Source organism: Macaca thibetana, chromosome 12 (assembly GCF_024542745.1).
Source record: "Macaca thibetana thibetana isolate TM-01 chromosome 12, ASM2454274v1, whole genome shotgun sequence".
Taxonomy (NCBI): domain Eukaryota; kingdom Metazoa; phylum Chordata; class Mammalia; order Primates; family Cercopithecidae; genus Macaca; species Macaca thibetana.
The window spans coordinates 4157091-4180012 of record NC_065589.1 but is presented as its reverse complement, the minus strand read 5'-3'; the positions used below and the strand labels follow the sequence as shown (position 1 = coordinate 4180012).

At 48.6% G+C, this 22922-nt stretch overlaps 1 protein-coding gene across 5 annotated transcripts in view; it reads left to right on the top strand.

Moving 5' to 3' along the window:
* The window catches only part of ASB1 (ankyrin repeat and SOCS box containing 1), a 105441-nt gene that overhangs the window by 19874 nt on the left and 62645 nt on the right, over window positions 1–22922 (top strand). For 2 of the 5 annotated variants that reach the window (XM_050752679.1, XM_050752680.1), the window contains exons 4-5: window positions 495–880; window positions 2533–8285. In XM_050752679.1, coding sequence (XP_050608636.1) covers window positions 495–880; window positions 2533–2660 — 514 coding nt within the window. In that variant the 3' untranslated portion in view covers window positions 2661–8285. Of the gene's footprint in view, window positions 1–494; window positions 881–2532; window positions 8286–22922 lie in introns of those variants that run through there. The other 3 variants (XR_007718427.1, XR_007718426.1, XR_007718428.1) reach the window with 3 other exon arrangements.

Below are 22922 nucleotides of genomic sequence, written 5' to 3'. Positions count from 1 at the left end.
AGCTACCTGTGCGTTCTTGGGATAACTCCATGAGGTCATGGTATGTTGCTTTCTTAATATACTTAAGGATTCTCTTCGGTTAAAATTTTATTGAAGATTTAAAAGTTGATACTCATAAATGAAATTAGCTGGGAGTTTTTCTTATGCTTTGGCCGTTGTCCGGTTTTGGGGTTATTGTGCCAATTTCATCACATGAATTTGTAAGTTTCTCTTCTTTGTCTTTGCTCTGAAATAGTTTAAATAGCCTTGGGATTATTGGACCTTTAAAGGTTTGAAGGACTTCCCTTAGGAATTTTTGTATGTGCGGGGATTCCAAGTTCTTTCCTCTGCCTTATCTTGCAGGACGTAATGAAGCTATCTGATCTGTGGAGTCTCCTGTATCAGCTGGTGTCACTGAATCAAGGCCTTCTGCTCAGGGTGGCTGTGGGATCTGTGGTATCTATGGGCTGTGGTCAGTCCCCTGCACGGTCTGACTTTCCCTTTCTTGCCTGCAGGTATGGGGCTGATGTCGACGTCAACCACCACCTGACTCCTGACATCCAGCCCCGATTCTCCCGGCGGCTCACTTCCTTGGTGGTCTGCCCCTTGTACATCAGCGCAGCCTACCACAACCTCCAGTGCTTCCGGCTGCTCCTCCTGGCAGGAGCGAACCCCGACTTCAACTGCAACGGTCCTGTCAACACACAGGGATTCTACAGGGGCTCCCCTGGGTGCGTCATGGATGCTGTTCTGCGTCACGGCTGTGAGGCAGCCTTCGTGAGCCTGCTGGTGGAGTTTGGAGCCAACCTGAATCTAGTGAAGTGGGAATCGTTGGGCCCAGAGTCGAGAGGAAGAAGAAAGGTGGACCCTGAGGCCTTGCAGGTCTTTAAAGAGGCCAGAAGTAAGTGGCTTGAGTTCAGCTCTGACTTGTGGGCTGGGTTGATTGAATGAATCAAGATGTAGCAATAAACAAAAAACAAAAACCTCCAACTGAGCACTTGGCCAGAATCTTCAGTTAGCACTCGCAGTTTTCCAGATGGTTGTTCAGATTGATCTTCTCTTTTTAAATTCCTGAATACCAAGAACTGGTATCAGGGAATCTCTAAAAGTACATGTGTATTGTCAGAACTCCTTGAATTATGCTGCTCTCTCTCTCTTTTTTTTTTTTTTTTTTGAGACAGGGTCTTGCTCTGTCACCCAGGCTGGAGTACAGTGGCACAATCACAACCATGTAACCATGACCTCCTGGGCTCTCGCGATCCTCCCACCTCAGCCGCCCAAGTAGCTGGGACTGTAGGTGCACACCATGCCCAGCTAATTTTTGTATTTTTCGTAGAGATGATGTTTTGCTGTGTTGCCCAGGCTTGTGTTGAACTCCTGGACTCAAGTAATCTGCCTGCCTCAGCCTCCCAAAGTGCTGGGATTACAGGCATGAGCCACTGCCCTAGTCTAAAGTTATATTCTCTTTATCCTTTTGCTCTAATTTGTGGCCCCAGATTCTTAAAGACAGTGACTTCTTTTATGCTGGTTTTTAAGTGAGCCCTTAAAACAAATTGCAAGCGGGGCTTTCTAGGGTTCCTCACTCTCCTTTCAATTCCACTGAAGTTTCGCTATTTAGGACTGTGTGATAAGCCTAAGTTTTGTTACAATGAAGTTCCTAGTCTGCTTATTTATGAACAAAGATTTTGTTAGCGATTAATGCATTAATCACATGAGAGATTGGAATCGATCCGTAGCTAGGTCTTGTTGTCTGAGGCTCTCTGTGGGATTCAGACATTGACCTCATGTGTCGTCTTTGACTTCCTGCCCATGTGTCAGCCCCTCCCACCGCTCCCAGTCTGGGTCTTGAGACATCCAAGTTGATAACCTCTTCCTTCTCCGTGCCTCTCAAAGGACTTGAAATTCATTGTGTTTTTGTTACTGGATTTCCCTAAACCAGTGATTAAAGCATGCTCCTGTGTAGCCTTCCCGCAAATAGTTAATGAGTGGTCAGCTGGGAACTAGACTGATAGAAAAAGCAGCTTGCATTTATGACCATTCCACTCCTCAGCTTCCTCGCTAATCGAGACAGAACTTGGCTGCGCTCTTTTCATTGGGGGCAAAGTTGTCAGCCTGTGCCCCTCAAGCACTGCTTGGCCTGTGTTCCCCAGGCTCTGGTGGCGCTTCAGGGATTGACTAAGGGAAGACGCTGACAGAGGCTGGGCGTCAGCGGCCTGCACCTGCTGGGGCCTTCAGTGGTCCACTCTGATTTCTTTCTCTAGTGCATTAAACATGGTCAAGTTGTGACCCAGGGAGCAGATGCCCTGGGTTAACGAGGCTGGAAAGGTTTGGCTCCTTCCACCGACAGAAGGAGCAGATAATGAGACCTTCTGCCCTTGGGCCTGCTCTCCTCATCCATCAGGAAAAGCCATGACTTTGTGTTTCGCTGAGCATTTGGAAGTTGGTCGTGAGCATTTGTGCACTTCTGGCTGCCAGTCCTGGCTGCCTTTGCTTTCTAGAGCTAGGATAGAATGAACCTTCCGCTATCCCTCTCTTTCTTCCCACGGCCTCCAGGTGTTCCCAGAACCTTGCTGTGTCTGTGCCGTGTGGCTGTGAGAAGAGCTCTTGGCAAATACCGGCTTCATCTGATTCCTTCGCTGCCTCTGCCAGACCCCATAAAGAAGTTTCTACTTCATGAGTAGACTTCGAGTGCTGCGGTTGATTCCAGCAAGGGAGAAGGTGATCTGCAGAGAAGGTGGACACCAAACCCTGAGTGCTGTGCTGCTGGTGGTATCCTGATGGCTGTTGCTACTGAAGATGTCGTCGTGGACTGTCATTGCTCCTCAGGTGCCTGGGCCGCCGAACAGTCCTTGGGTCATTGTCAGCTGAGAGGCTCATACAAAAGTTATTATTGTTTTTCCCAAATTCTCTTTTCTGGATTTTCAGTTGCATATTAATGTAACGGGCCATGGAATGTGTACATGTAGGGACTGAGGTTGGAGGCCTACGAATTTCCCTGTAGGGAGGACTCCTAGCACTTCTGGAACTGTGCTTCTCTTTATTTTTCTACTTCTCAATTTGATTGTTCGATTAAAGCCTTCTAGTATCTCAATGAAAAGGGAGTTTTGTAAGCAAAGTAGAGGACAGAAATGCAGACATGAACTTGCTGGGTTTTTCCCCGCTCCTGGGGTAACACATGCTTGTCATACATGCCCCTTCCTTGCCACTTCAGTATTCTGGCTTTATGGTGGAGGTCTCATAGCGATTGTCTTCCTTCAAGGGTGGTTTCCTGGCTGCACAGCACTTGTTCCAATACCTTCTGTGCCTCTCATCAGGTGTCATGATTTTTCTGCCACTTCACCTTAGGGAGCATCCAGTGATTGATTTTAGGAGGCCCACACCAAACTCCCCAGGAAATGACTGCCTTCCTTGGGACCAAGGACCGTTCCAACAGCATTCACTGCCAGTTCTAACAGGCGAGGAAATGCCCAAGGCGCTGTCTTCTACCCCCCCCCACATACCAGAAAGTGAAAAATGCAGCCAGTCCTCTGGGTGGTTCTGAGCCTCCAGGTGCATGCTGTCCAGTGCACAAAACATTTGGCGGTTGGTTGATTGCTCTTTTGTCTTGGTAGCTGCTTCTAGAATCTCTGCAAGGGGATGGCAGTGAGGCCAGAAGTCTTTCTTTCCCCAGAGAGACATGGCCTGGGTGATCACTGCTGATAGCTTTGGCTGCGTGGGTGGGGCTTCCCCTCACCCAGGGCTGCACAGCCAGCTTGAGGGTCACTGGCAGGTGGGCTGGTGGCTGCAGCCTCAGAGCCCTCCCAGGTTGCTGCTGTTTCCAGTGAATCACATTTCATCATTTGAAGCCCGTGAGGACCATTGTGTGGATCCATGGTGATTCTAGACTTCAGATAGATTTAGGAAGGAGCAGATTTCAAATCTGTGTTTAGATTTTCTGTAATAAGAGAATTCCAATTTGTAAAAATTGAACAACGATATCATTTTATTTACTTAGTAGCATCGCTGCGTCTCTTCGCCGGCAGGCAGGGTCTGGCCATTACTGCGTTCTACAGCCTGAGGATAGAATTCTAGACCCCAGCCCCCTGTGTCACAAATGGGCTCTGTGGGTCGCCCCCGCTGACCCGTGCGTGTGCAGATGCAGTTCCGAAGGGAAGAACAGTCCTCAGGGGATTCAGAGGGGTAAATGGAGGTGTTTCCTCAGCTGAGGTGACACTGTTAGAAGCTGCGATGGTTCTGTAAATATGGGCTGCGTGCTGTTCCCGAGGGGAGCTTGGGATTGGGTCCTGCTGAAGCCAGGAGGGTCTTCCCCAGATAGGAGAGGATCCGCAGGTGAGTGGCGGGGGAGGGCCAGGACAGCCGCGGCCAGGTGCTGTGGGGGCTTCAGCCTGGGGGAGGGAGTGGGCATGTTCTCTGTGGCACCCAAAGCGGGACTGGGACAGAAATTGGGCTGTGGCTGGGGCAGGCGCTATAGGGAGTTAAGGATGATGATATGGAAGTTGGAGCCACCACAGTGGGCTGGGCCTTGTCACTGGAGGGCGTAGGCAGTGGCTCGTCACCCTGGTAGGCTGATAGGGGCTTTCAGGGAGGCTTGTTAGCTCCCTGCACTCTGGCTCTTTACTGGCTTAGTATTTAGCTCCTCCCACCTCGACTCTCTTCTTCCTGCCACCCTTTGGGCTCAGTGTAGGAGAGGAGGGTGACTTTTCTCAAGGTGAGCCGTGTTGTAGACACATGACATGCTCTGTCTGCTCTACTGAGTGCTTCCTGCAGGGGCCTGTTAAGGATGAGGCCTCCCCAGCCCTGCCCGGTACAGGAGGTGGCTCAGTTCTTGGAACTTTTGGGAAGCGGCACCTGGGAATGCTGCCTTGTGGGAGTCGCATGCATGAGTGCGCTGGTGTGACCTTCAGGCTGCGCAGAGGCAAGGACCCAGGTGTGGTAGCGTGGGCGTCACGCTCCTTTGCACAGCCAGCGTCTGTTTTGGAGGGACGAGGTCACTGCCCCTGGTCTCTCTAGGAGGAATGGACTGAATCCTTGCAGAGGAACCTCACTCAGACCCGGCCAGGGAATGATGTGTCTGGGGAGAGAATGAGCTGGAGGAGGGGGCCTCTCGCAGCCCTTCCCTGGCCTGTGGCCTGGCCCGGCTGGCCTGCAGGTGTCTAGGGTCTCAGCTTTTCATTTGCAGAGGACATGTTCAACTTCCTCTTTGTTCAAGCCGGCCTTTGCCAAGTTTTTCAGAATCCAAACAATTTGGAGGTTCAGTGTCTTGTTTCAAAGCTGCCAAATATGAATCTGAAAACAGGGTGGGTAGCTAAGGTCACTCCTCCTGGTTTTAGCGACACTCCCTTCACTAAAGCTCCCTTTTTCTTCTGTTGGCAAGGACAGGATACAGAACAGGAAAGAGGAGCACTTTCCACCTCAGCACGTTAGGAAATCACCTTCCTAGGCCCTGGGGCGCCCAAGTCCCGTCTCAGTGAGGCTGCTGCCTGGCTGGCCCGGAGTGCTCCCCAGGAGAGGGGCTCGGTGGCCAGGGGAAAGGAGCCTGAAGGTTGCCCCTGGTTGCATCCCAGGAGCATCTGACTGTCACCACTGCCAGGGCAGCTGCTGGCCGTGGAACAGAGTCCTGGGCCCTGGGCCTTGGCTGCCGTCAGCAGATGGGCTGGGCTGGGCCATGGTGGAGTGGGGACAACGCTGACACCTCTGAGAATTCAGCTTTGGAGTCCCGGGTGAGGGGTTTTAGAGAAACCCATCAATATCACCCACATTCTGTGACTCTCTGTATCACTCACGTTATTTATATATTTATTTATTTATTTATTTGTATTCTGCCTTGTTCCAGAAAAGTGTTTAAGGCAACAATGCTTGTTTTTTTGTGTTTTCTTTTGGCATTTGAAAACTTAGTTAAAATGTACTTGTTAAACAGGTAATTTTAAAGAGAAGGAACAATTGTTTTAAGTAAGTTTTCTTTTTCCTTTTTCCATGAATTGATTTTTCAAATGAAAAGCTCTTGAGAGAAAGAGAGGAAGATACAGCAGACATAGAACTGAGCTAAGGGAGAGTCTGTCTGAGAGATGCGTGGCCTGTGCTTCGCTGCCATCCATGTGGCCTTGGCCAAGTCCCTGTTAACAGAGGCGGCTCCGCTTTAGACAGGGACAAGGCTTCCTGCTGTGCCTTTCCGGCAGGGTTTTATGGGGTCACATGGGAAGCAGTGTGTGACGCAAGCAGTCCCCATGTGCGTGTAAACTGCTGTCCTGGTGACTTGTCCCTCTTCTTAGTGGAAACACATTTGAGGTGATGACAGGGCTGGATGAGCCTGTGACCTGGGAGATCCAGGCTGGACTGTGGGCCCCAATGGGCCAGAGTCCTTGTGGCCCATAGCATAGCACAGGGGACAGAGCGCTCTGTGCAGGTGAGGTGTATGAGAACAACATGGTAAATAATTGATGAAGTCACATTTGTTCAACTTAAAGGATTGTTTTTTGTTTTGAGGTTATTTTCTTCCTTATTTGGATGATAAAATGTCCTTTTATGTAATGAAGGTAAAAGTAGAGGGCAATATTTTTGCTTTTTGAAATGCTCGTGGTTGCAAAACAAAATGTTGGTTGCTGTTTGTCAGCCCCAGAATTTCTTCTTCAGTTCGCCTGTCTCTGAAATCCCAAAGTCAGGGAACCGCAGTCTAGCTGTTGTGCATGTTTACGTATTGGTGAGAAATTCCTCTTGGGTCCTTGAACAGCCTGTACACTGGCGAACAGCACTGCAGCATTTCCACTGCTGCCAACCAAGAACAAGTTTGGAGGTCGCTGTGTGCAGTTTTAGGAAGTGCAAACACCCATGGTGATGGGCCTCTAGCCACCCCTGGATCCATGGGACACGCTCACAGGAAGCTGGTGTGCCTTCTCGGTGAGGACTGCCCCTTCACCTGGACTCTGGGAGCCTGTGGCGATGACACTAGTGTGGGTCTTCTGGCTCTGGGGCTACAGCTTCCGCCTCCTCACTGGCCGTCTGTACTCAGCAAGCAGGCCTGGCCTCCAGGGGCCTGGATCCCTGCCAGCTGGGATTGGACTCTGGAAGTATCTGTTTGGGCCATATGACCTTCTTTCTCACTTACGCCTCACTTCCCTCCTCCGGCTCCAAACCCGAGTCTCTCAGTGTGGAATGAAATAGTTTAGATGCGTACATGATGCACGGTGGTGGGATTCACATCCCAGGAGAATCCCACGGAGAGGAATGTGCAGATTTTGAAGTACAGTGATGTGTGGAATAAATACTATAAATTCTCAGCAGACAGTGGGATGGAGAAGTGAATGGGGGCAGGAGGGGGACTTCTGTTGCCTTGACATGTCATTGCTCAGTGCCTGGAATGCAGGCGGGTCTCTCTTTTTTATGTTGCTTTGATTTCAAGATCTCTTAGATATACTAGGTAGTGTATGAATGTGCATAAATCCAGTTTGAGAATGGTGTTTATGAAGAAGCTGTTTCGTGCATACAGTTGCTGCTGTAATTTAGCCGGCAGTGCCCTGCCCTGCCCTGCGGTGTCTGCACAGCTCCCACTGCTTCTCTTTGCTGTTGGGCATGTGAGGCATGACTTGGAGGGGGCCTGGTGCCTGGGGACCTGCTGAAGAGAATGCTCACCACCAGCCCTCTGTCTCCCTTTCTGCTTTGGTAATCAACACGTGTTTGCCTGCAGTGGCCGGGATCATGACTGTTTCTGCCCTTGTGCCTAGTTAAGAGCCTTCAAAAGCATAATGGACATTTTTGATATGCCATTGTAACTTTAATAAATGCTTTATTTCCCTCTAATTGCCCTCAAATGCCTTAATTTTGTGGACTGTTTATTTCAACAGGTGGAAGTGTTGGTCGTGTGAAATCTTGGTGTGCACATTTCAAGAAGAAGGGAGTTCTTTTTTCTTTCTTCTTTCTATGGAACGTTTCAAGTGATTGGATAGAAAGAAGGACTCTGAAGCAGGAATTTTCACCTGCTCTGAGGGAGCTTCGGGCTCCAGGGACGTACCCCAAATGTTGCCCAGTTTGAAACTCCCTGACAGCCTGTTTTATTTAGTGGCTCGTGGTTTCCAGTTTGAAGAGAGTTGTGCCCCTAAAAATGTTTGAAACCCGTGGCTTTCAAGTAAGGTGCCATTGTCCCCACAGTGTTCCGTGGGGTGGGGAGTGATGGAGACTGTGGGCAAGCCTGTTGCTTTTGGCCCCCTGTTGTTACATGGGACCTGTTTTCACAGTGGGAGGGTGAGATGTGAAGATTCGGGATGAACCTGGAATGAACGAACTAAATAAAGACATGCATCCATCTGTCAGCGGTTCCTTGTGTGTTCTGCCTCTTCATTGCTTGTCCTGGAACCTCTGCCATCTCTCCTACTCTCCTGCAAAGAAGGCTTTTTATCACGAACAATCTCAGTCTCTCTTTGCCTCGAAACTAGCTGGATTTATGTGGCAGAGATTGCTAGTTTCCATTCACCATCCACTCTCTCCATCTGTGATAATACAACTCACAGTTTTTAGCTGGACACTCGGATTCCCAGAATAAAGGCTTCATTTCCCAGCCTCCTGTACAGCTAAATGTAACTGTTTACCATTGCTGCTTCCTGAAATCCCATTGATATGACAGGGAATTTTTTTCTTTAGAGCATAAATCCACTAGGAGGATTAAAAATAGCAACGAAATTGGGAAGCTCTCCAGAAAATAGGTGAATGGTAGTTGCCTTAGAAACACCTGAGAAATCTACATTGTAAGAAATAAATGAGAACATCTGAATGTCCGAGTTGTCTTGCAGAGCTCCCAGAGGCTCTGGAACTGGCACTTCTAGGTACTTCTGGAAGTAGTTGTGAGATAAGGTGAAACTAGAAGCTGAGGCCTGTTTAAGAAGCCATTAGACTCCCCATTCCACACGGTTGGACAACTGTGCCTACTTCAAACCAGTGAAAGACCGGAGGAGGTATGCTGCTTTCAGCCTTCAGTATCTCAAATCCATAGCTCAGTCGTATCCTCTAGCAAGAAATAAAACAGAAAGATACTTCTTTGAGGAATCTCAGTAGCCTAAAAGGAAAGACCTAAAGTTATCCATACATAACGTGGCCCAGGACATGCCCTCACACGTCTTTCAATGCATCCCAGCGAATAAAAGAATTCTGAGAATGAAGGCTGTAAGTTTGCAGATTACAAGGGCTCAGCGAACCTAGTGCCAACACAATGGAAGGGGAAAGCACCTTGCCTTCTTCCATTCCATATCAGTGTGCACATCCAGGCACATGAGTGTGAGATTTCAGAACACTGGGGAACTGCTGGAGGGAATGAACAGTACACATGCAGAATATTAGGAATCAATAGCTTTGCAGTCCTCAGATGCCACATAGGAAACAGGGAATGTGGGCCTTCTTGAATTCTGAAGGAAGATTATTTCCAAATAGATTAAAAGTCATGCCAAAAGACTTGTAGGCTCTTGAAAAATGTATATTCCACACACCCTTTTATTTATTTTTATTTTTTTTTTGAGACAGGGTCTGTCTGTCACCTAGGCTAGAGTGCAGTGGCACAAACACTGCTCACTGCAGCCTTGACCTCCCAGGCTCAAGTGATTCTCCTGCCTGAGCCTCCCAAGTAGCTGGGACCACAGGCATATGCCACCATGCCTGGCTGATTTTTTTGTCGAGACAGGGTTTTGCCATGTTGGCCAGGCTGGTGTTGAACTCCTGAACTCAAGCCATCTGCCCGCCTTGGCCTCCAAAATTGCTGGGATTGCAGGTGTGAGCCACCACGCCCGGCCTTTACACAGCTTTTTAAATAAAAGGACTAGAGAATGTACTCCAAAAGGAGAAAGCATGGCATAAAGGCAATGGGAGATCCAACGCAAAGAGCAAGGTGACTCCCCAGGAGCACAGCAAAAGGAGATTCCAGGATGGCAGCCGTGCACTCAGCATAGAAGTCAGCCAGGTTGGGTTTGGTGTCGGCTCCAGAGATGACTTAACTGTTAGAACACCTGTTGCCTCTGAACATATTGAGGGTTTACATAGGAGCTGAGATTGAATTATTGACAAGTACCTAGGAAACCAAGGGACATAACTCCAAGGAAAACAAATTGGGTAGGAAAGAAAAAGTTACCACAGTAATACTATTATATAATTTAGTTATGAATAGTATTTATATAGTCCTAAAATATAAGCACTAAACAGTAACCATATTATGATAGTACCCTATTAGGAGAATGGAGGGCAGGAGGAGGGCTGATGGGAAGTGTGTGCGAGCAAAAGCTGAATAATCGTCATTTCCATGGGGAGAAGTGAAGAGAAAATGCTCAGTCTTGAAAAGCATTTTGCCCCTGATTGAGTGCCGGAGAGCACAGCCCGGGCAGAAAGCATACCCCTGAGAGGCCTGTGGGAGAAGCTTTGGCTTCAGTTTAAACCAGCCCAGAAGCAGCACAGCGGAGAGAATCACTGCAGTAGGGCCGAGGGCAGGGCCTCGTGGAAAGCTGTGGAGTCCGCACATCCTGGAAGCCCTTAGTGTGAGGCAAGGATGGGACCCAGCACTGGCCTCTTCAGCAGCAGCAGAGGCCATCACGGTGAGGGGAGCCACGCGGGAGCACCGAAGCTGGGGGAACCTTTCACCTGGAAAGTATGGCATGTGAGGGGGCCGTAAGCTGCAAATGCACAGTTCAGCACCAGGGAACCCGAGGACGGGGAACCCAGTGCTGGAGAAAGGTCTCATGAGTGCAGTGAGTATGGGAAGTTTCTTAGCTGCAACTCCAGCTGCATTGAACATGGGAGTCCACTGTGGTGCTGAGCCTTGTGAGTGCAGCTGACGTGGGAAAGCATTCAGCAAAGGACTCACCTTTCTTTGTTGCCAGAAGGTTCACAACAGAAAGGCCTCATTAATGCAGTAAAGGTTGGAAAACCTGTAGCCATATCGCTAAGTTCATTCAGCATCAGAGAGTTCACACTATAGAAAGTCCTTACAAATGCGCAGAAAATGTTCCGCCAAAGGTCTGCTCTGATTTAGCCCTGGAGGATTTTCAGCTTTAAAATGGCGGTATAGAATCAAGCTGGCTTCACACCTCCAACAGAAAACCAAAATAAATATACAGTGTGAAATTTTCACCAGCAACAACCCAGGACTCAAGTAAGAGAATGAGACAGATTCTGGGGCCACAGAGAAGTGAAAAAACTCCAGGCAGATGGTAGGAGAACCAGACTTCTGCATCCATGATGCCCCTTCCCCGGATTCTGCCTAGCAACAGTTGAGTGGAGAATCTTTCCCTGACTGTATTAGTACACTGCTGTGAAGAACTGCTTGAGACTGGGTAATTTATAAAGAAAAGAGCTTTAATTGACTCACAGTTCTGCATGGTTGGGGAGGCCTCAGGAAACTTACAATCATGATGGAAGGGGAAGCAGGTGCCTTCTTCACAAGGTGGCAGGAGAGAGAGTGTGTGTGAAGGAGGAACTGTCACACACTTACAAAACCATCAGATCTCGTGAGAACTCACTAGCGCGAGGACAGCATGGGGAAACCACCCCCATGATCCAATCACCTCCCACCTGGTCCCTCCCTTGACTCCCGGGGATTATGGGAATTACAGTTCAAGATGAGATTTGGCTGGGGACACAGAGCCAAACCATATCACCGACTCACCAGTTTTTACACTGGGAAAAGTGAGACTGAGGTGGTCAATCAGCTTTCCCACCATGCTAGAATCCCTGGCGGGAGACCTGTCCTTGCATTAACCCACAGGCAGCAGCATGACTGCCTGAAGAGAGAAATCTCTGAGGACAGGTAGTGACAAATGGAGGAGGGGGAACTACCATCCCCAGCCCGGGAGAGACTGCTCTGTAGCAGCCATAGGAGATGCCAAATCAGAGCGGCTGTTCAGCAGCAGCACGCTGGAGGAGGTATGTTTCCCAGGTCCCTTGGGCACAAACCCCTCACCAGCCTTCTCACACTGCTGGGATAATCCCTTTGGGACCTTCCCAGTTCAGGACAGGCAAAGCTTCCATCATGTACTGGAGTTGAGGTGAGCCTGGGCTTAATGTGCCATGTGGAGCTGAAAAGGAGGCAGTGACCTAGTAGTAAAGACTTGCTAAGCAAAAATCCAGTAAAAACCAAAACAGGCCAGACAGAGAAAACGGGAATAAATAATCCTTCAATGCAAAGACAGATGTATACCCACAAGAAGCAACAGCAAACAGGAAACTGTGACCTCTTCAAAAACGACGAAGCAAAAACCTAGTGATCCTAACGAGAAGACAGTTTGTGAGCGCTCTGACCAAGAATTCAAAATAGCAGTTTTACGGAGACTCAGGGATCACCAAGAACACAGAAAATCACTTCTGAAATTTATCAGAGAAATTTAACAAAAGATGGAAATAATCAAACAAATCTTGGAACTGAGAAATACGTTTGCTGAACTGAAGAACTCATTAGAGGCTCTCAACAGCAGAATGGACCAAGCGGAGGAAAGAATCAGTAAGCTTGAAGACTGTCTCTTTGAAAATACGCAGAGGAGAAAAAAGAATGAGAAGGAATGGAGATCGCCTACAAGAGATAGAAAATTACCTCAAAAGACCAAATCTGAGAATCATGGGTGTTCAGGAGGGAGCTGAGCAAGGGCAAGGGGTAGAAAGTAGATTCAAAGAAATAATAACAGAGAACTTCCCAAAGCTTGAGAAGGAGTTAAACATCCAGGCACGGGAAGGTCTAGAACACCAAACAGATTCCACCCAAATAAGACTACCCCAAGGCATACACTACTCAAACTCTCAAAAGTCAAGGACAAAAAGAGGATCCTAAAAGCAGCAAATAACATAAATAACATAAATTAATGGAGTTCTGTTTCATCTCACAGCAGAATTCTCAACGGAGAACCATACCCTAACCCTAACCACCTTTAACTTGGGGGGTTTTGGCAGGAGGGAATGGAATGGAATTTTCAAAATGCTTGATGATTTAGCCCTGGAATGTGCATCACCCAGAATGTTGCTCGGAGTTCAATGAACGGAAGGAACCTCCTGCCAAATCCCAGGCTTGCGCTGCATAAAAGCCACTCAGTACAGCCTGTTTGGAAGAGCTTTAAGTTGCAGGTCCAGCCTCTCACCCTCGGCAAACTCCCACCCAAGGAAGACCTCATGAATGCAGATGTAGGGGAAGGCCTTCTGCCACAGAGACCTCCTCATTCAGCACCGGAATGTGCACCAGAGATCCAGTCCTTACAAGTGCAGCCAGTGTGAGGAAACCTTCAGCCAAGGGCTCCACCTCACTCTGCACTAGAAAGTTCTGGCTGGAGGAGGACCTTAGGTGTGCAGGGAATGTGCACTGTCCTTGTTTGACTTAACAGCGCATGCCAGAGAGGAGATCTGAGAGCAGCCTTTGTGGGGATGGCCTTAGTCAGAAGTTGAACTTCTGTTCAGACGTCCACATTGGGTGCTGCTCATGCATGGTGCTGGGTCCGTGGGAAGCTTGCAGGAGCTACGTGGCATATTCCAGCCTGCCCAGAGCCCTTGCCAGAGTCATGTCACTGTCAGTGCCTGTGGCAGAAGCCGCCACCTCTACCAGCTGCCAGGGACTCCTGAGCCACCCCACTATGCTCTTTCCAGTCCCTTGAGGGAAACCCACATAGCCTGAGCCCTTCTTCCTGATTGGATGGATAGGGCATGGACATGACCTAGCTTCGATTAGGGGAATTTAGCCAGGGTCTTTTTGTGGCTCACAGGGACGGTTTACCTTTTTTCATGGATGTTGCTGGCCTCATGTGACTCTGGGTGGATTTGTCTGGCTTCCAACTCAACTTCCAAGGGAAATGCCTGCCTCATTAGGCCACCTTTAACTTGGGGGTTTTTGTTTATTATGTGGAGTGGCTGAGAACAGAAATGGGGTCGGCCATCATTGGAGGTAGGGATGGGGTGTGGAGGCAATAGGATACAGGGAAGAGCTCTCAGTCCATTTGGCTGAAGTTTTGCTGTGCAAGACCTCGGAATGACTGAAGGGCTCTGTGTGCAGCTCAGTGCTGTGACCTGGTTGGATGTCAGGATTGTTTCTGGGCCCACGCCACTCTGAGGAGAGAGTGGTTGGTAGGACGGTCCCAGCACGTCTTGGGGCATCCTGAGCTTGGTCCCTTGTATCCGGGGATGTCTCACACGTTCCAGTTCCGTGTGGGGAAGCTTTTCCCTGGGACCGCCAGGAGCCACGTGCCCTGAAGCAGGGAAGCTGGTGGGCGGTGCCATTGATGGTAAGACCTGCTGGGGCCATGTAGGAGTTATAGTGCAGAAATACTAGGCCTGAATCGTTGGGAGTTGGGGAGACTGCAGCAAACCTAGGGAGGTGCCCCTTCTAACCAGGCATTCACGCATGTTCAGTAGCTGCTCTGTGGGATGACAGTGCACAGAAATGCTCAGGACCTCTAGACCTGTGTCCCTCAGCCACTCTCAAGGGCAGAGTGAATAATCGAAAGCAGCCTAGTCCAGGGTGGAGAAGTTCACTGGGTTGCCCTGGGCCAGGGCTTCATGTTTGGTAGGGTAAAGCTGTGGGCAGGAAGTTACTTGCTGGGATGCCAAAGACATTTGCAGGATAGCTGCTTGCAGGGGATGCTTTTGGACTTGCTGGGAAGCTGGAGAAGGCTGGGCTCCTGGGGAAATGCTGGACGGCTGCCTGTGGGGCAGCTGAACTTTTTGGGAAGCTAGCTGGGACAGCCGCAGAACTCAGCCAGGATGCTCCCTGTTGGGTGCTGCTGAAACCTGCTGGAGGTGAGCCCCACTGGCGTCCCGCATACCTGCGAGTGCGAAGGGAGTTGGAAGGAAGGAAAGCACAGTGGAACTAGGAAGAGAAACCCCTTCCTCTTACCAGTGTCCCTCCAGAGCCGCCCACCGACAGGCTCATCAGCCCTGTGCCAGCTGGCAAGGAAGGTGTGCTCCCGGGTCCCAGCAGAGCACTGGGGAACGGATCTGCAGGCTGGAGGAGGAGGCGTGTCATGTGCTTGAAGCAGTGTTACAGGCTTCTTCCTCAGGGGACCCAGTCTTCCTTTCAAGAATCTTGGCCTGTGAATTGAGCTAGGTCTGGGAACCGGGACAGAGGCTGTTGCTATCCACAGTTGTGACTCCAGTCAGGTTTTTGGCTCCCAGACCTAAAGTTTTGTTCTTTTTCCCATCAGTCAGTCCTCTTGTATTCCTAGGGACACCATGTTCAATTAGCCACTGGCAAAGAGCCCTGTGGACCAAGGTGTTTTGATCCCCGGCGTGTGTCTGCTCCCTCCCTTGGCAGACGTAGCACCCTGGTCTTTGCTGGTCAAGTACTGGCATTTGGTCTCTGCTCCTCTGGAACCCTATCATTCCCATTGAAATCAGAGAGCCCAGCTCAGTGGCAGCGTCCCCACCATCGCACCTGCCTGCCAAGGAGAGCAGTTGTAAAGCTTCTCAGGGGTGCAGGTGCTCCCAGGCATTTCTCGGTGCCCAAGTGAAAGCAGGAGTGCTTTGGGGCCTTCTTGCAGTGTGTAGTTGAGAGATAGGTGTGCGGGTCACACATGTTAAACCCAGTCCAACATTCCCATCTCCCTACGCCTCTGGAATCCCTCCTCCACACTAGGAAAACTCCAGCGTCTCTCAACCTTGTTAAGTGTAGATCATTTCTGAGTTCAAGTTTCAGTCACACAATCAAATAAGCAGTAAGAGCCATGTGGCTTGTTCCTGGGGTGTGCCTCACTGATGGATCCAGTACCTGGAGTGGCGTGAACCTTCTGTTTCAAGGCGAGAGAACACAGTTGGTGGTGATGTCAGGTAACGGGATTTTTTTTTTTTTTTTTTTTTTGAGACAGGTCTCACTCTGTCACCCAGGTTGGAGTGCAGTGGCGCAATCTCAGTTCACTGCAGTGTCTGCCTCCCGGATTCAAGTGATACTCAGCCTCCTGAGTAACTGGGATTACAGATGTGAGCCACTACGCCCGGCCAATTTTTGTGTTTTTAGTAGAGATGGGGTTTTGCCATGTTGACCAGGCTGGTGTCAAACTCCTGGCCTCAAGTAATCCACCTGCCTCAGCCTCCAAAGTCCTGGGATTACAGGTGTGAGCCACCATGCCTGGCTAGTACCAGGATTTCGTACAAGGGTTCTTTCCAACTCACTGCCTTTTGTTGGAGAAATTGATGTTATTGGCATATTTTCAAAATCATGTCCAAATGCGGCTGCAGAACATGAAGAAAATATTTTCTAGAGTGAAATGCTACAAAGAGTGAACAAGGAGTCCATCTGCTGCCATTCTCCTGATCCGCTCTGTCCCAGTCAGGCTGCGAGGGGGGCCGGTGTGGTGTCTGATGGCGCTGTAAGTCTTCCTCAGGGATAGCTCCAAAGGTTTAGCATTCACGTTTGATCCAAATGTTCAGAACGTCTCACAGATGGGTGTCATTTCTGAAAACCTGTAATGGTAGGCTAAAATTTTCTGATTTAGTTTAAACAAAGGAATAAAAAAGGATAAGGAAAGAAACTGCCTGGCAGTGAGACTTGTGCTTTAGCTGGACTTAGCCATCACTGAACCAGACACAGACGCTTTGGTGAAGGGCGCAGAAAGGTCATCCCTTCATCCCTCTCAGACGTGAAAGTGAGGTGGTTGACAGTAATGAAGAAATGCTTTATTTATAAAAATGTGTGATCATTAAAAATGTCTATTTAAAATGAGAAGTCTGTGTGGATGCTGAAAGCTGAGGAATATTGCCCTTGGTCAGTGGTTCTTAATTCTGGCTGCACAGTGACTGAGGTGTGTTAAAAAACTCCTGTTGTCCGGGCATTGTCTGGATCAACTGTGTGTTAGTTTCCTATTGTTATTAACAGATGACACAAGCTTTGTGGTTTAAAACAACACAGGTTTGTTATTTTATAGATCTGTAGGTCAGAAGCCCCACATGAGCCTCACTGGGCCAAAATCGAGATGTGGGCAGAGCCGTGTGTTTTCTGGAAACGCCAGGGGAGACTCCATTTCTTTGCCTTCTCCAGCTTCTGGAGTCTGCCCACATTTTTTGCCTTGTAGCCCCCTCCTCCATCTTCACAGCCAGCAACAAAGTCCTGGCTGGGGGTCCTCCCCACAGCACATCACTCTGACCTCCACTCTGCCGCCCTCCTATACTTTTCAGGACCCTGTGATGATACTAGGCCAACCAGATCATCCAGGATGATCTCCCTCTCTTAAGGGCAGCTGAATAGCCACACTGATTCCATCAGCAACCCCAGTTAGCACAACATAATCACAGCTTCTGTGAATTAGGATGTGGACATCCCCGGAGTCTCTTATCTGCTGACCACAGCCGTAAAATCAGAATTTCTGGGAGCTGAACTTGAGCCTCAATAGTTTTAGAAACCTTCCCAGTGGATTCTAATATGAGGCCATTTAACTAGGACTGGTTATGGGGAACAACTGGAGGGCTTCAAGAAAGGGAGTAATGCGGCCCAATCTGTATTTCAGAAATACTGTTCCAGTTACACTGTCAGGGGTGGGCTGGTGGGGGAGGGAGGACTGTGATGGGACTTGAGTCAGTGGACAAGTGACAGCTGTTGGGGATCAAGGCAGTCTTGGTTTTGCCAGCCATTCCTCAAAAGGATCAGTGTCCACTAAGTGAGTACTGCACTGGGGTAAAGGACATACACAAATATTTTGAGGAGTCTTGGACAAGACGAAGCCACAGTACAAGACACACAGTACAGCACCTCCCACCCCCAGAGGTTTTTTTTGTTGTTGTTGTTTTTTGTGGGGTTTTTTTTTTTTTTTTTTTTTTTGTGAGTCAGGGTCTTACTCTACCACCCAGGCTAGAATGCAGTGGCACGATCATAGCTCACTGCAGCCTTGAACTTCTGGGCTCAAGCGATCCTCCTGCTTCAGCTTCCCAGAAAGCTAGGACTATAGTTGCTCACCACCACATCTGGCTAATTTTTAAATTTTTTGTTTTTAGCAGAGACAGGATCTTACTATGTTGCTCAGGTTCATCTCGAACTCCTGGCCTCAAGTGATCTTCCTGCCTTGGCCTCCCAAAGCGCCGGGATTACAGGTGTGAGCCACCATGCCTGGACCACCTCCAGAGTTCTTGAGCAAGGCCATGCCATCAGTGGCAGAGAATTATATGCCTTTGTGGAGATCTAATCACACACCATAAAGTTCACCATTTTAAAGTGTGCTATTTAAAAGTGTAACAATTTTTAGCATATCCACAAAGTTGTGCGTTGATCACCACTATCTTAATTCCAGAACATTTCCATCACCTCCGACAAAAAACTTCATACCTATTTGCACTCACTCCCCAGTTCTGTCCCTGCCAGGCCTGGCAACAACTAATTTGCTTTCAGTGTTTATGGATTTACCTATCCCATTTATACTCATGTAAATGGAATCATATAATATGTGGCCTTTTGTGAGTGGCTTCTTTCACTTAGCATGATGTTTTTAAGGTTCGCCTATGTTGTAGCATGTGTCAGAATTTCCTTCCTTTTCATGGACAAATAATATTCTACTGTGTGGACGCACTACATTTTGTTTATCCATTTATCTATCCATGAACATTTGGGTTGTTTCTATTTTTTGGTTATTGTGAATAAGGCTTCTATGTTGGGTACAAAGTTTTCTATAGATACATGTTTTCAGTTTTCTTCGGTATATACCTGGGAATGGAATTGCTGAGTCATACATTAACTCAATGTTTAATTTTTGAGGAACTGCTGAACTGATTTTCTTAGTGGCTGAACTGTTTTATATTCCCACTGTCAATGCACAAGGGTTTTGATTGCCCTACATTCTTGCTAACACTTGTTATTGTCTGTCTTTTCTATTTTAGTCACCCTAGTGAAGATGAATTGGTATCTCACTGTGGTTTTCATTTGCATTTCCCTAGTGAGTGATACTACCACACATCTTTTCATGTGCTCTTTGGATGTTTATATATGTTCTTTGAGAAATGTATGTTTAGATCCTTTGCACATTTTAAAATTGAGTTGTCTTTTTATTCTTGACTTAGAAGAGGTCTTTATATATTTTGGATATGATTCTCTTATCAGATACTTGATTTGCAAATATTTTCTCCCATTCTGTAGGTTTTCTTTTAACTTTCTTCATGATGTTCTTTGAAGCACAAAAGCATTTAATTTTGAAGAAGTCCAATTTGTCTATTTTTCTCTTTTACTTGTGCTTTTGGTGTCAGATCTGAGAATCCATTGCTCGATCCAAGATCATGAAGATTTACTCCCATGCTTGCTTCCAAGTCTTTTAGTATCTGTTACATTTTATGTCTTTGATCCACTCTGAGTTAATGTGTATATATGGTATAAGGTAGGGGGCCTAACTTCATTCTTTTGTATGCAGATATCTAGTTGTCCAAGCAACTATTTTTGTTGAATAGTCTATTCTTTCCCCCATTGAGTTGTCTTGGCACCCTTGTCAAAAATCAGTTGACCATGGCTGGGTATGGTGGCTCAAGCCTGTAATCCCAGCACTTTGGGAGGCCGAGCTAGGTGGATCACCTGAGGTCAGGAATTTGAGACCAGCCTGGCCAACATGGTGAAACCCCATCTCTACTGAAAATACAAAAATTAGCCGAGGGTGGTGATGGGTGCCTGTAATCCCAGCTACTTGGGAGACTGAGGCAGGATAATTGCTTGAACCTGGGAGGTGGAGGTTGTAGTGAGCCAAGAGTGCACTACTGCACTCCACCCTGGCGACAGAGGGACACTCCATTTAAAAACAAAACAAAACAAAACAAAAAACATCAATTGACCATTAATATAAGAGTTTATTTTGGACTCTCAATTCTATTGATATATTTTTAACCTTATGGCAATACAACACTGTTTTTTTTTTTTTTTTTTTTTGAGACGGAGTCTTGCTCTGTCGCCCAAGCTGGAGTGCAGTGGTGCGATCCTGGCTCACTGCAAGCTCCGCCTCCTGGGTTCACGCCATTCTCCTGCCCCAGCCTCCCGAGTAGCTGGGACTACAGGCGCCCGCCACCTCGCCCGGCTCATTTTTTGTATTTTTAGTAGAGACAGGGTGTCACCGTGGTCTCGGTCTCCTGACCTTGTGATTCGCCCGCCTCGGCCTCCCAAAGTGCTGGGATTACAGGCGTGAGCCACCGCGCCCGGCCAACACTGTCTTGATTACTGTTGTTTTGTAATAAGTTTTGAAACCACGAAGCATGAGTACTACAAGTTTGTTGTTTTTTAAGATCATTTTGGCTATTTTGGGTTTCTTACATTACCATATGAATTTTAGAATCAGCTTGTCAATTTCTTGGGTTTTTATAGTAATTGTGTTGAATCCATTGATTGTTAGGGGGAATATTTCCATCTTAACAATATTAAGTCTAATAATTCATTATCCCAAGATATCTTCCAGTTTATTTAGGTCTTCTTTAATTTCTTTCAGTAATGTTTTATAGTTTTGGGGATGCATGTCTTGCTCTTTTTTGTTAAATTTATTTCTAAGTATTTTATTCCTTTTAATGCTATTGTAAATGGGGTTGTTTTCTTAATTTCATTTCAATATGGGGAGCATAATAGTGCCCGCCTGGTAGGGTTGTTAGGACAGCTGGATGGGCCAGCAGGCAGGCGCCTTACGATGCCTGTGTCTTTTTTTTTTTTTTTTTTTTTTTTTTTGAGACGGAGTCTTGCTCTGTCGCCCAGGCTGGAGTGCAGTGGCCGGATCTCAGCTCACTGCAAGCTCCGCCTCCCGGGTTTACGCCATTCTCCTGCCTCAGCCTCCCGAGTAGCTGGGACTACAGGCGCCCGTCACCTCGCCCGGCTAGTTTTTTGTATTTTTTAGTAGAGATGGGGTTTCACCATGTTAGCCAGGATGGAGTTTTTTGTATTTTTTAGTAGAGATGGGGTTTCACCATGTTAGCCAGGATGGTCTCGATCTCCTGACCTTGTGATCCACCCGTCTCGGCCTCCCAAAGTGCTGGGATTACAGGCTTGAGCCACCGCGCCCGGCCAATGCCTGTGTCTTAAGAGACGCTCAGTGAGCACTGGTCGTCGTGGCTCTTTCTCCTCCTCTCTCCCCGCTCCCCGCCACACCGAGGACCCTGAATGAGGGTGGTGCTATGGCATCCTCGTTAGAGCTTGAGGCTTCGGAGCCAGCGGGGCTAAGATTATGGCACTAATATGCCCTAGTGGAGGGGCCTTAGGAGCGTTGTGTAGCTGAGTGTAGCTGACTGAGCTTGTTTCCTCATCTGCAAAGTGGGGCTGCCGATGCAATGTCCTTTGTGGGATGTTGTGAGGGATAAATGACACAATGCAGCTCAGACGCGGAGCATCATGTCTGGCCCACGCTTCACTGCATCCAGGATACCAGTGTTGATAAATGACATCACTGACTACGCCAATCACAGCTGACACCACCGTTGCTGGTGTGACGCGCCCTGGCATCAGAGGTGGTAAAATGCGGACCCGTGTGTCTCTCGGCATTGCAGAAATGCAGGATTTCTATCACGCAGTTGCCTCTTCCACACAGTGCATGGCCTGGACGGTCCCAGCAGGCTTTTCTTGTATGACTCACTTTCATGTACATTTAAAAAATTAGGAGAGAAGCACTCTGTGACCTTGAGGTACTCCAACTTCTGTTGGTGGAGGTCGGGAGATGTTTCAGGCCTAACGGAATCAAGGCCTCGGGTATTTAAGCTATTCTTTGACTGTTTCCTACAGGAAAGAGAACTTTATACACAAGGTGGGTCCCCTGAAGATTAGATTATCAGTTGGAAACCTGAGTTCCAATGTATTCCGGCTTTGATCTTCAGACCCTGAGCGGCCAGTGGAGTCTAGCTCAGCCTCGGCTTTCGCTGTAGACACTGAGGCTCGGGGAGGTGAGGAGACACAGCTGGCTGTGGTGGCCCCCCTGCCCTGGCGGTGCCAGGACCGAGCCCAGGGCCTTTCTCATGCCGTGCCCTGTGCCTTCTGAGCGGAAGAGGAGCCTGTTCGTTGAGGAACTAAGATAGAGTGGATTAGAAGAGTAACGGATGCTTTCTACAGAAGCAGGCGGCCTGGGTTTGGAATGAGGCAGCCTGTTTGTTTGCTGTGTGTCCTTGTCCCTCTCAGAACCTTCCCATTGTAGGTGTTTTATCAATGCCAGTCAGTGAAGGAATGAGTAAATGATGTTTTTCAACAAAAATGAATTTATTTTGTAGACTAAAATAGCCTCTGGGGAGCCCATTGCAGAGACCCTGCCATCTGCGTGCCCCAGGCTGAGAGGAGCCCATTGCAGAGACCCAGCCATCCGCGTGCCCTGGGCTGAGAGGAGCCCATTGCACAGACCCAGCCATCCGCGTGCCCTGGGCTGAGAGGAGCCCATTGCACAGACCCAGCCATCCGCGTGCCCTGGGCTGAGAGGAGCCCATTGCAGAGACCCTGCCATCCACGTGCTCTGGGCTGCCTGTGGCTCTCCCAGGCTGCTTTCTCTTCAGGTCTTGTATCTGGGAGTCTGGCCATCCAGCATCCCTGGGAAGGGGTTTTTAGAAAATGTGCATTTATGGATTTGAAATCCCAAATGGGATATCCACACTGTGTCAGAAGGCGCAGTTGGGCTCTGAGCCAAGCTGTGGTGAGCTCTGGGCTCCAGGGCGGCTCTAGAGGACCAAGGGGCCTGGGCGGGAGAGGTTGTGCTGCACTGAGAGCTCACATTTCATGGCTTGTAAAACCCAACCGGAATTCCAGGTGTGCAAACCACATTTGATGTCCCAGTAACCAGGTAACAACAGGATGGAGGACTTGGGGAGAGACTGGGGAACCTTCCTGAGAAGGGTTGCCAATCCACTGGCCCTCACCTTCCCAACCCATCGCTGTGGCCACCCAGCCCTGTGCCCTCTCTCCTGGCCCCAGCCATAGGGAGCTGTGCGCTTCCCCTGACCACACGGCCTGCTCGTTGCACAGCTCTGCGGGGCCCGTCCTCTCTCTTGGATGCTCCACTTAAGATGCTGCTTCTGTCAGGAAGCCTTTCCCTCCC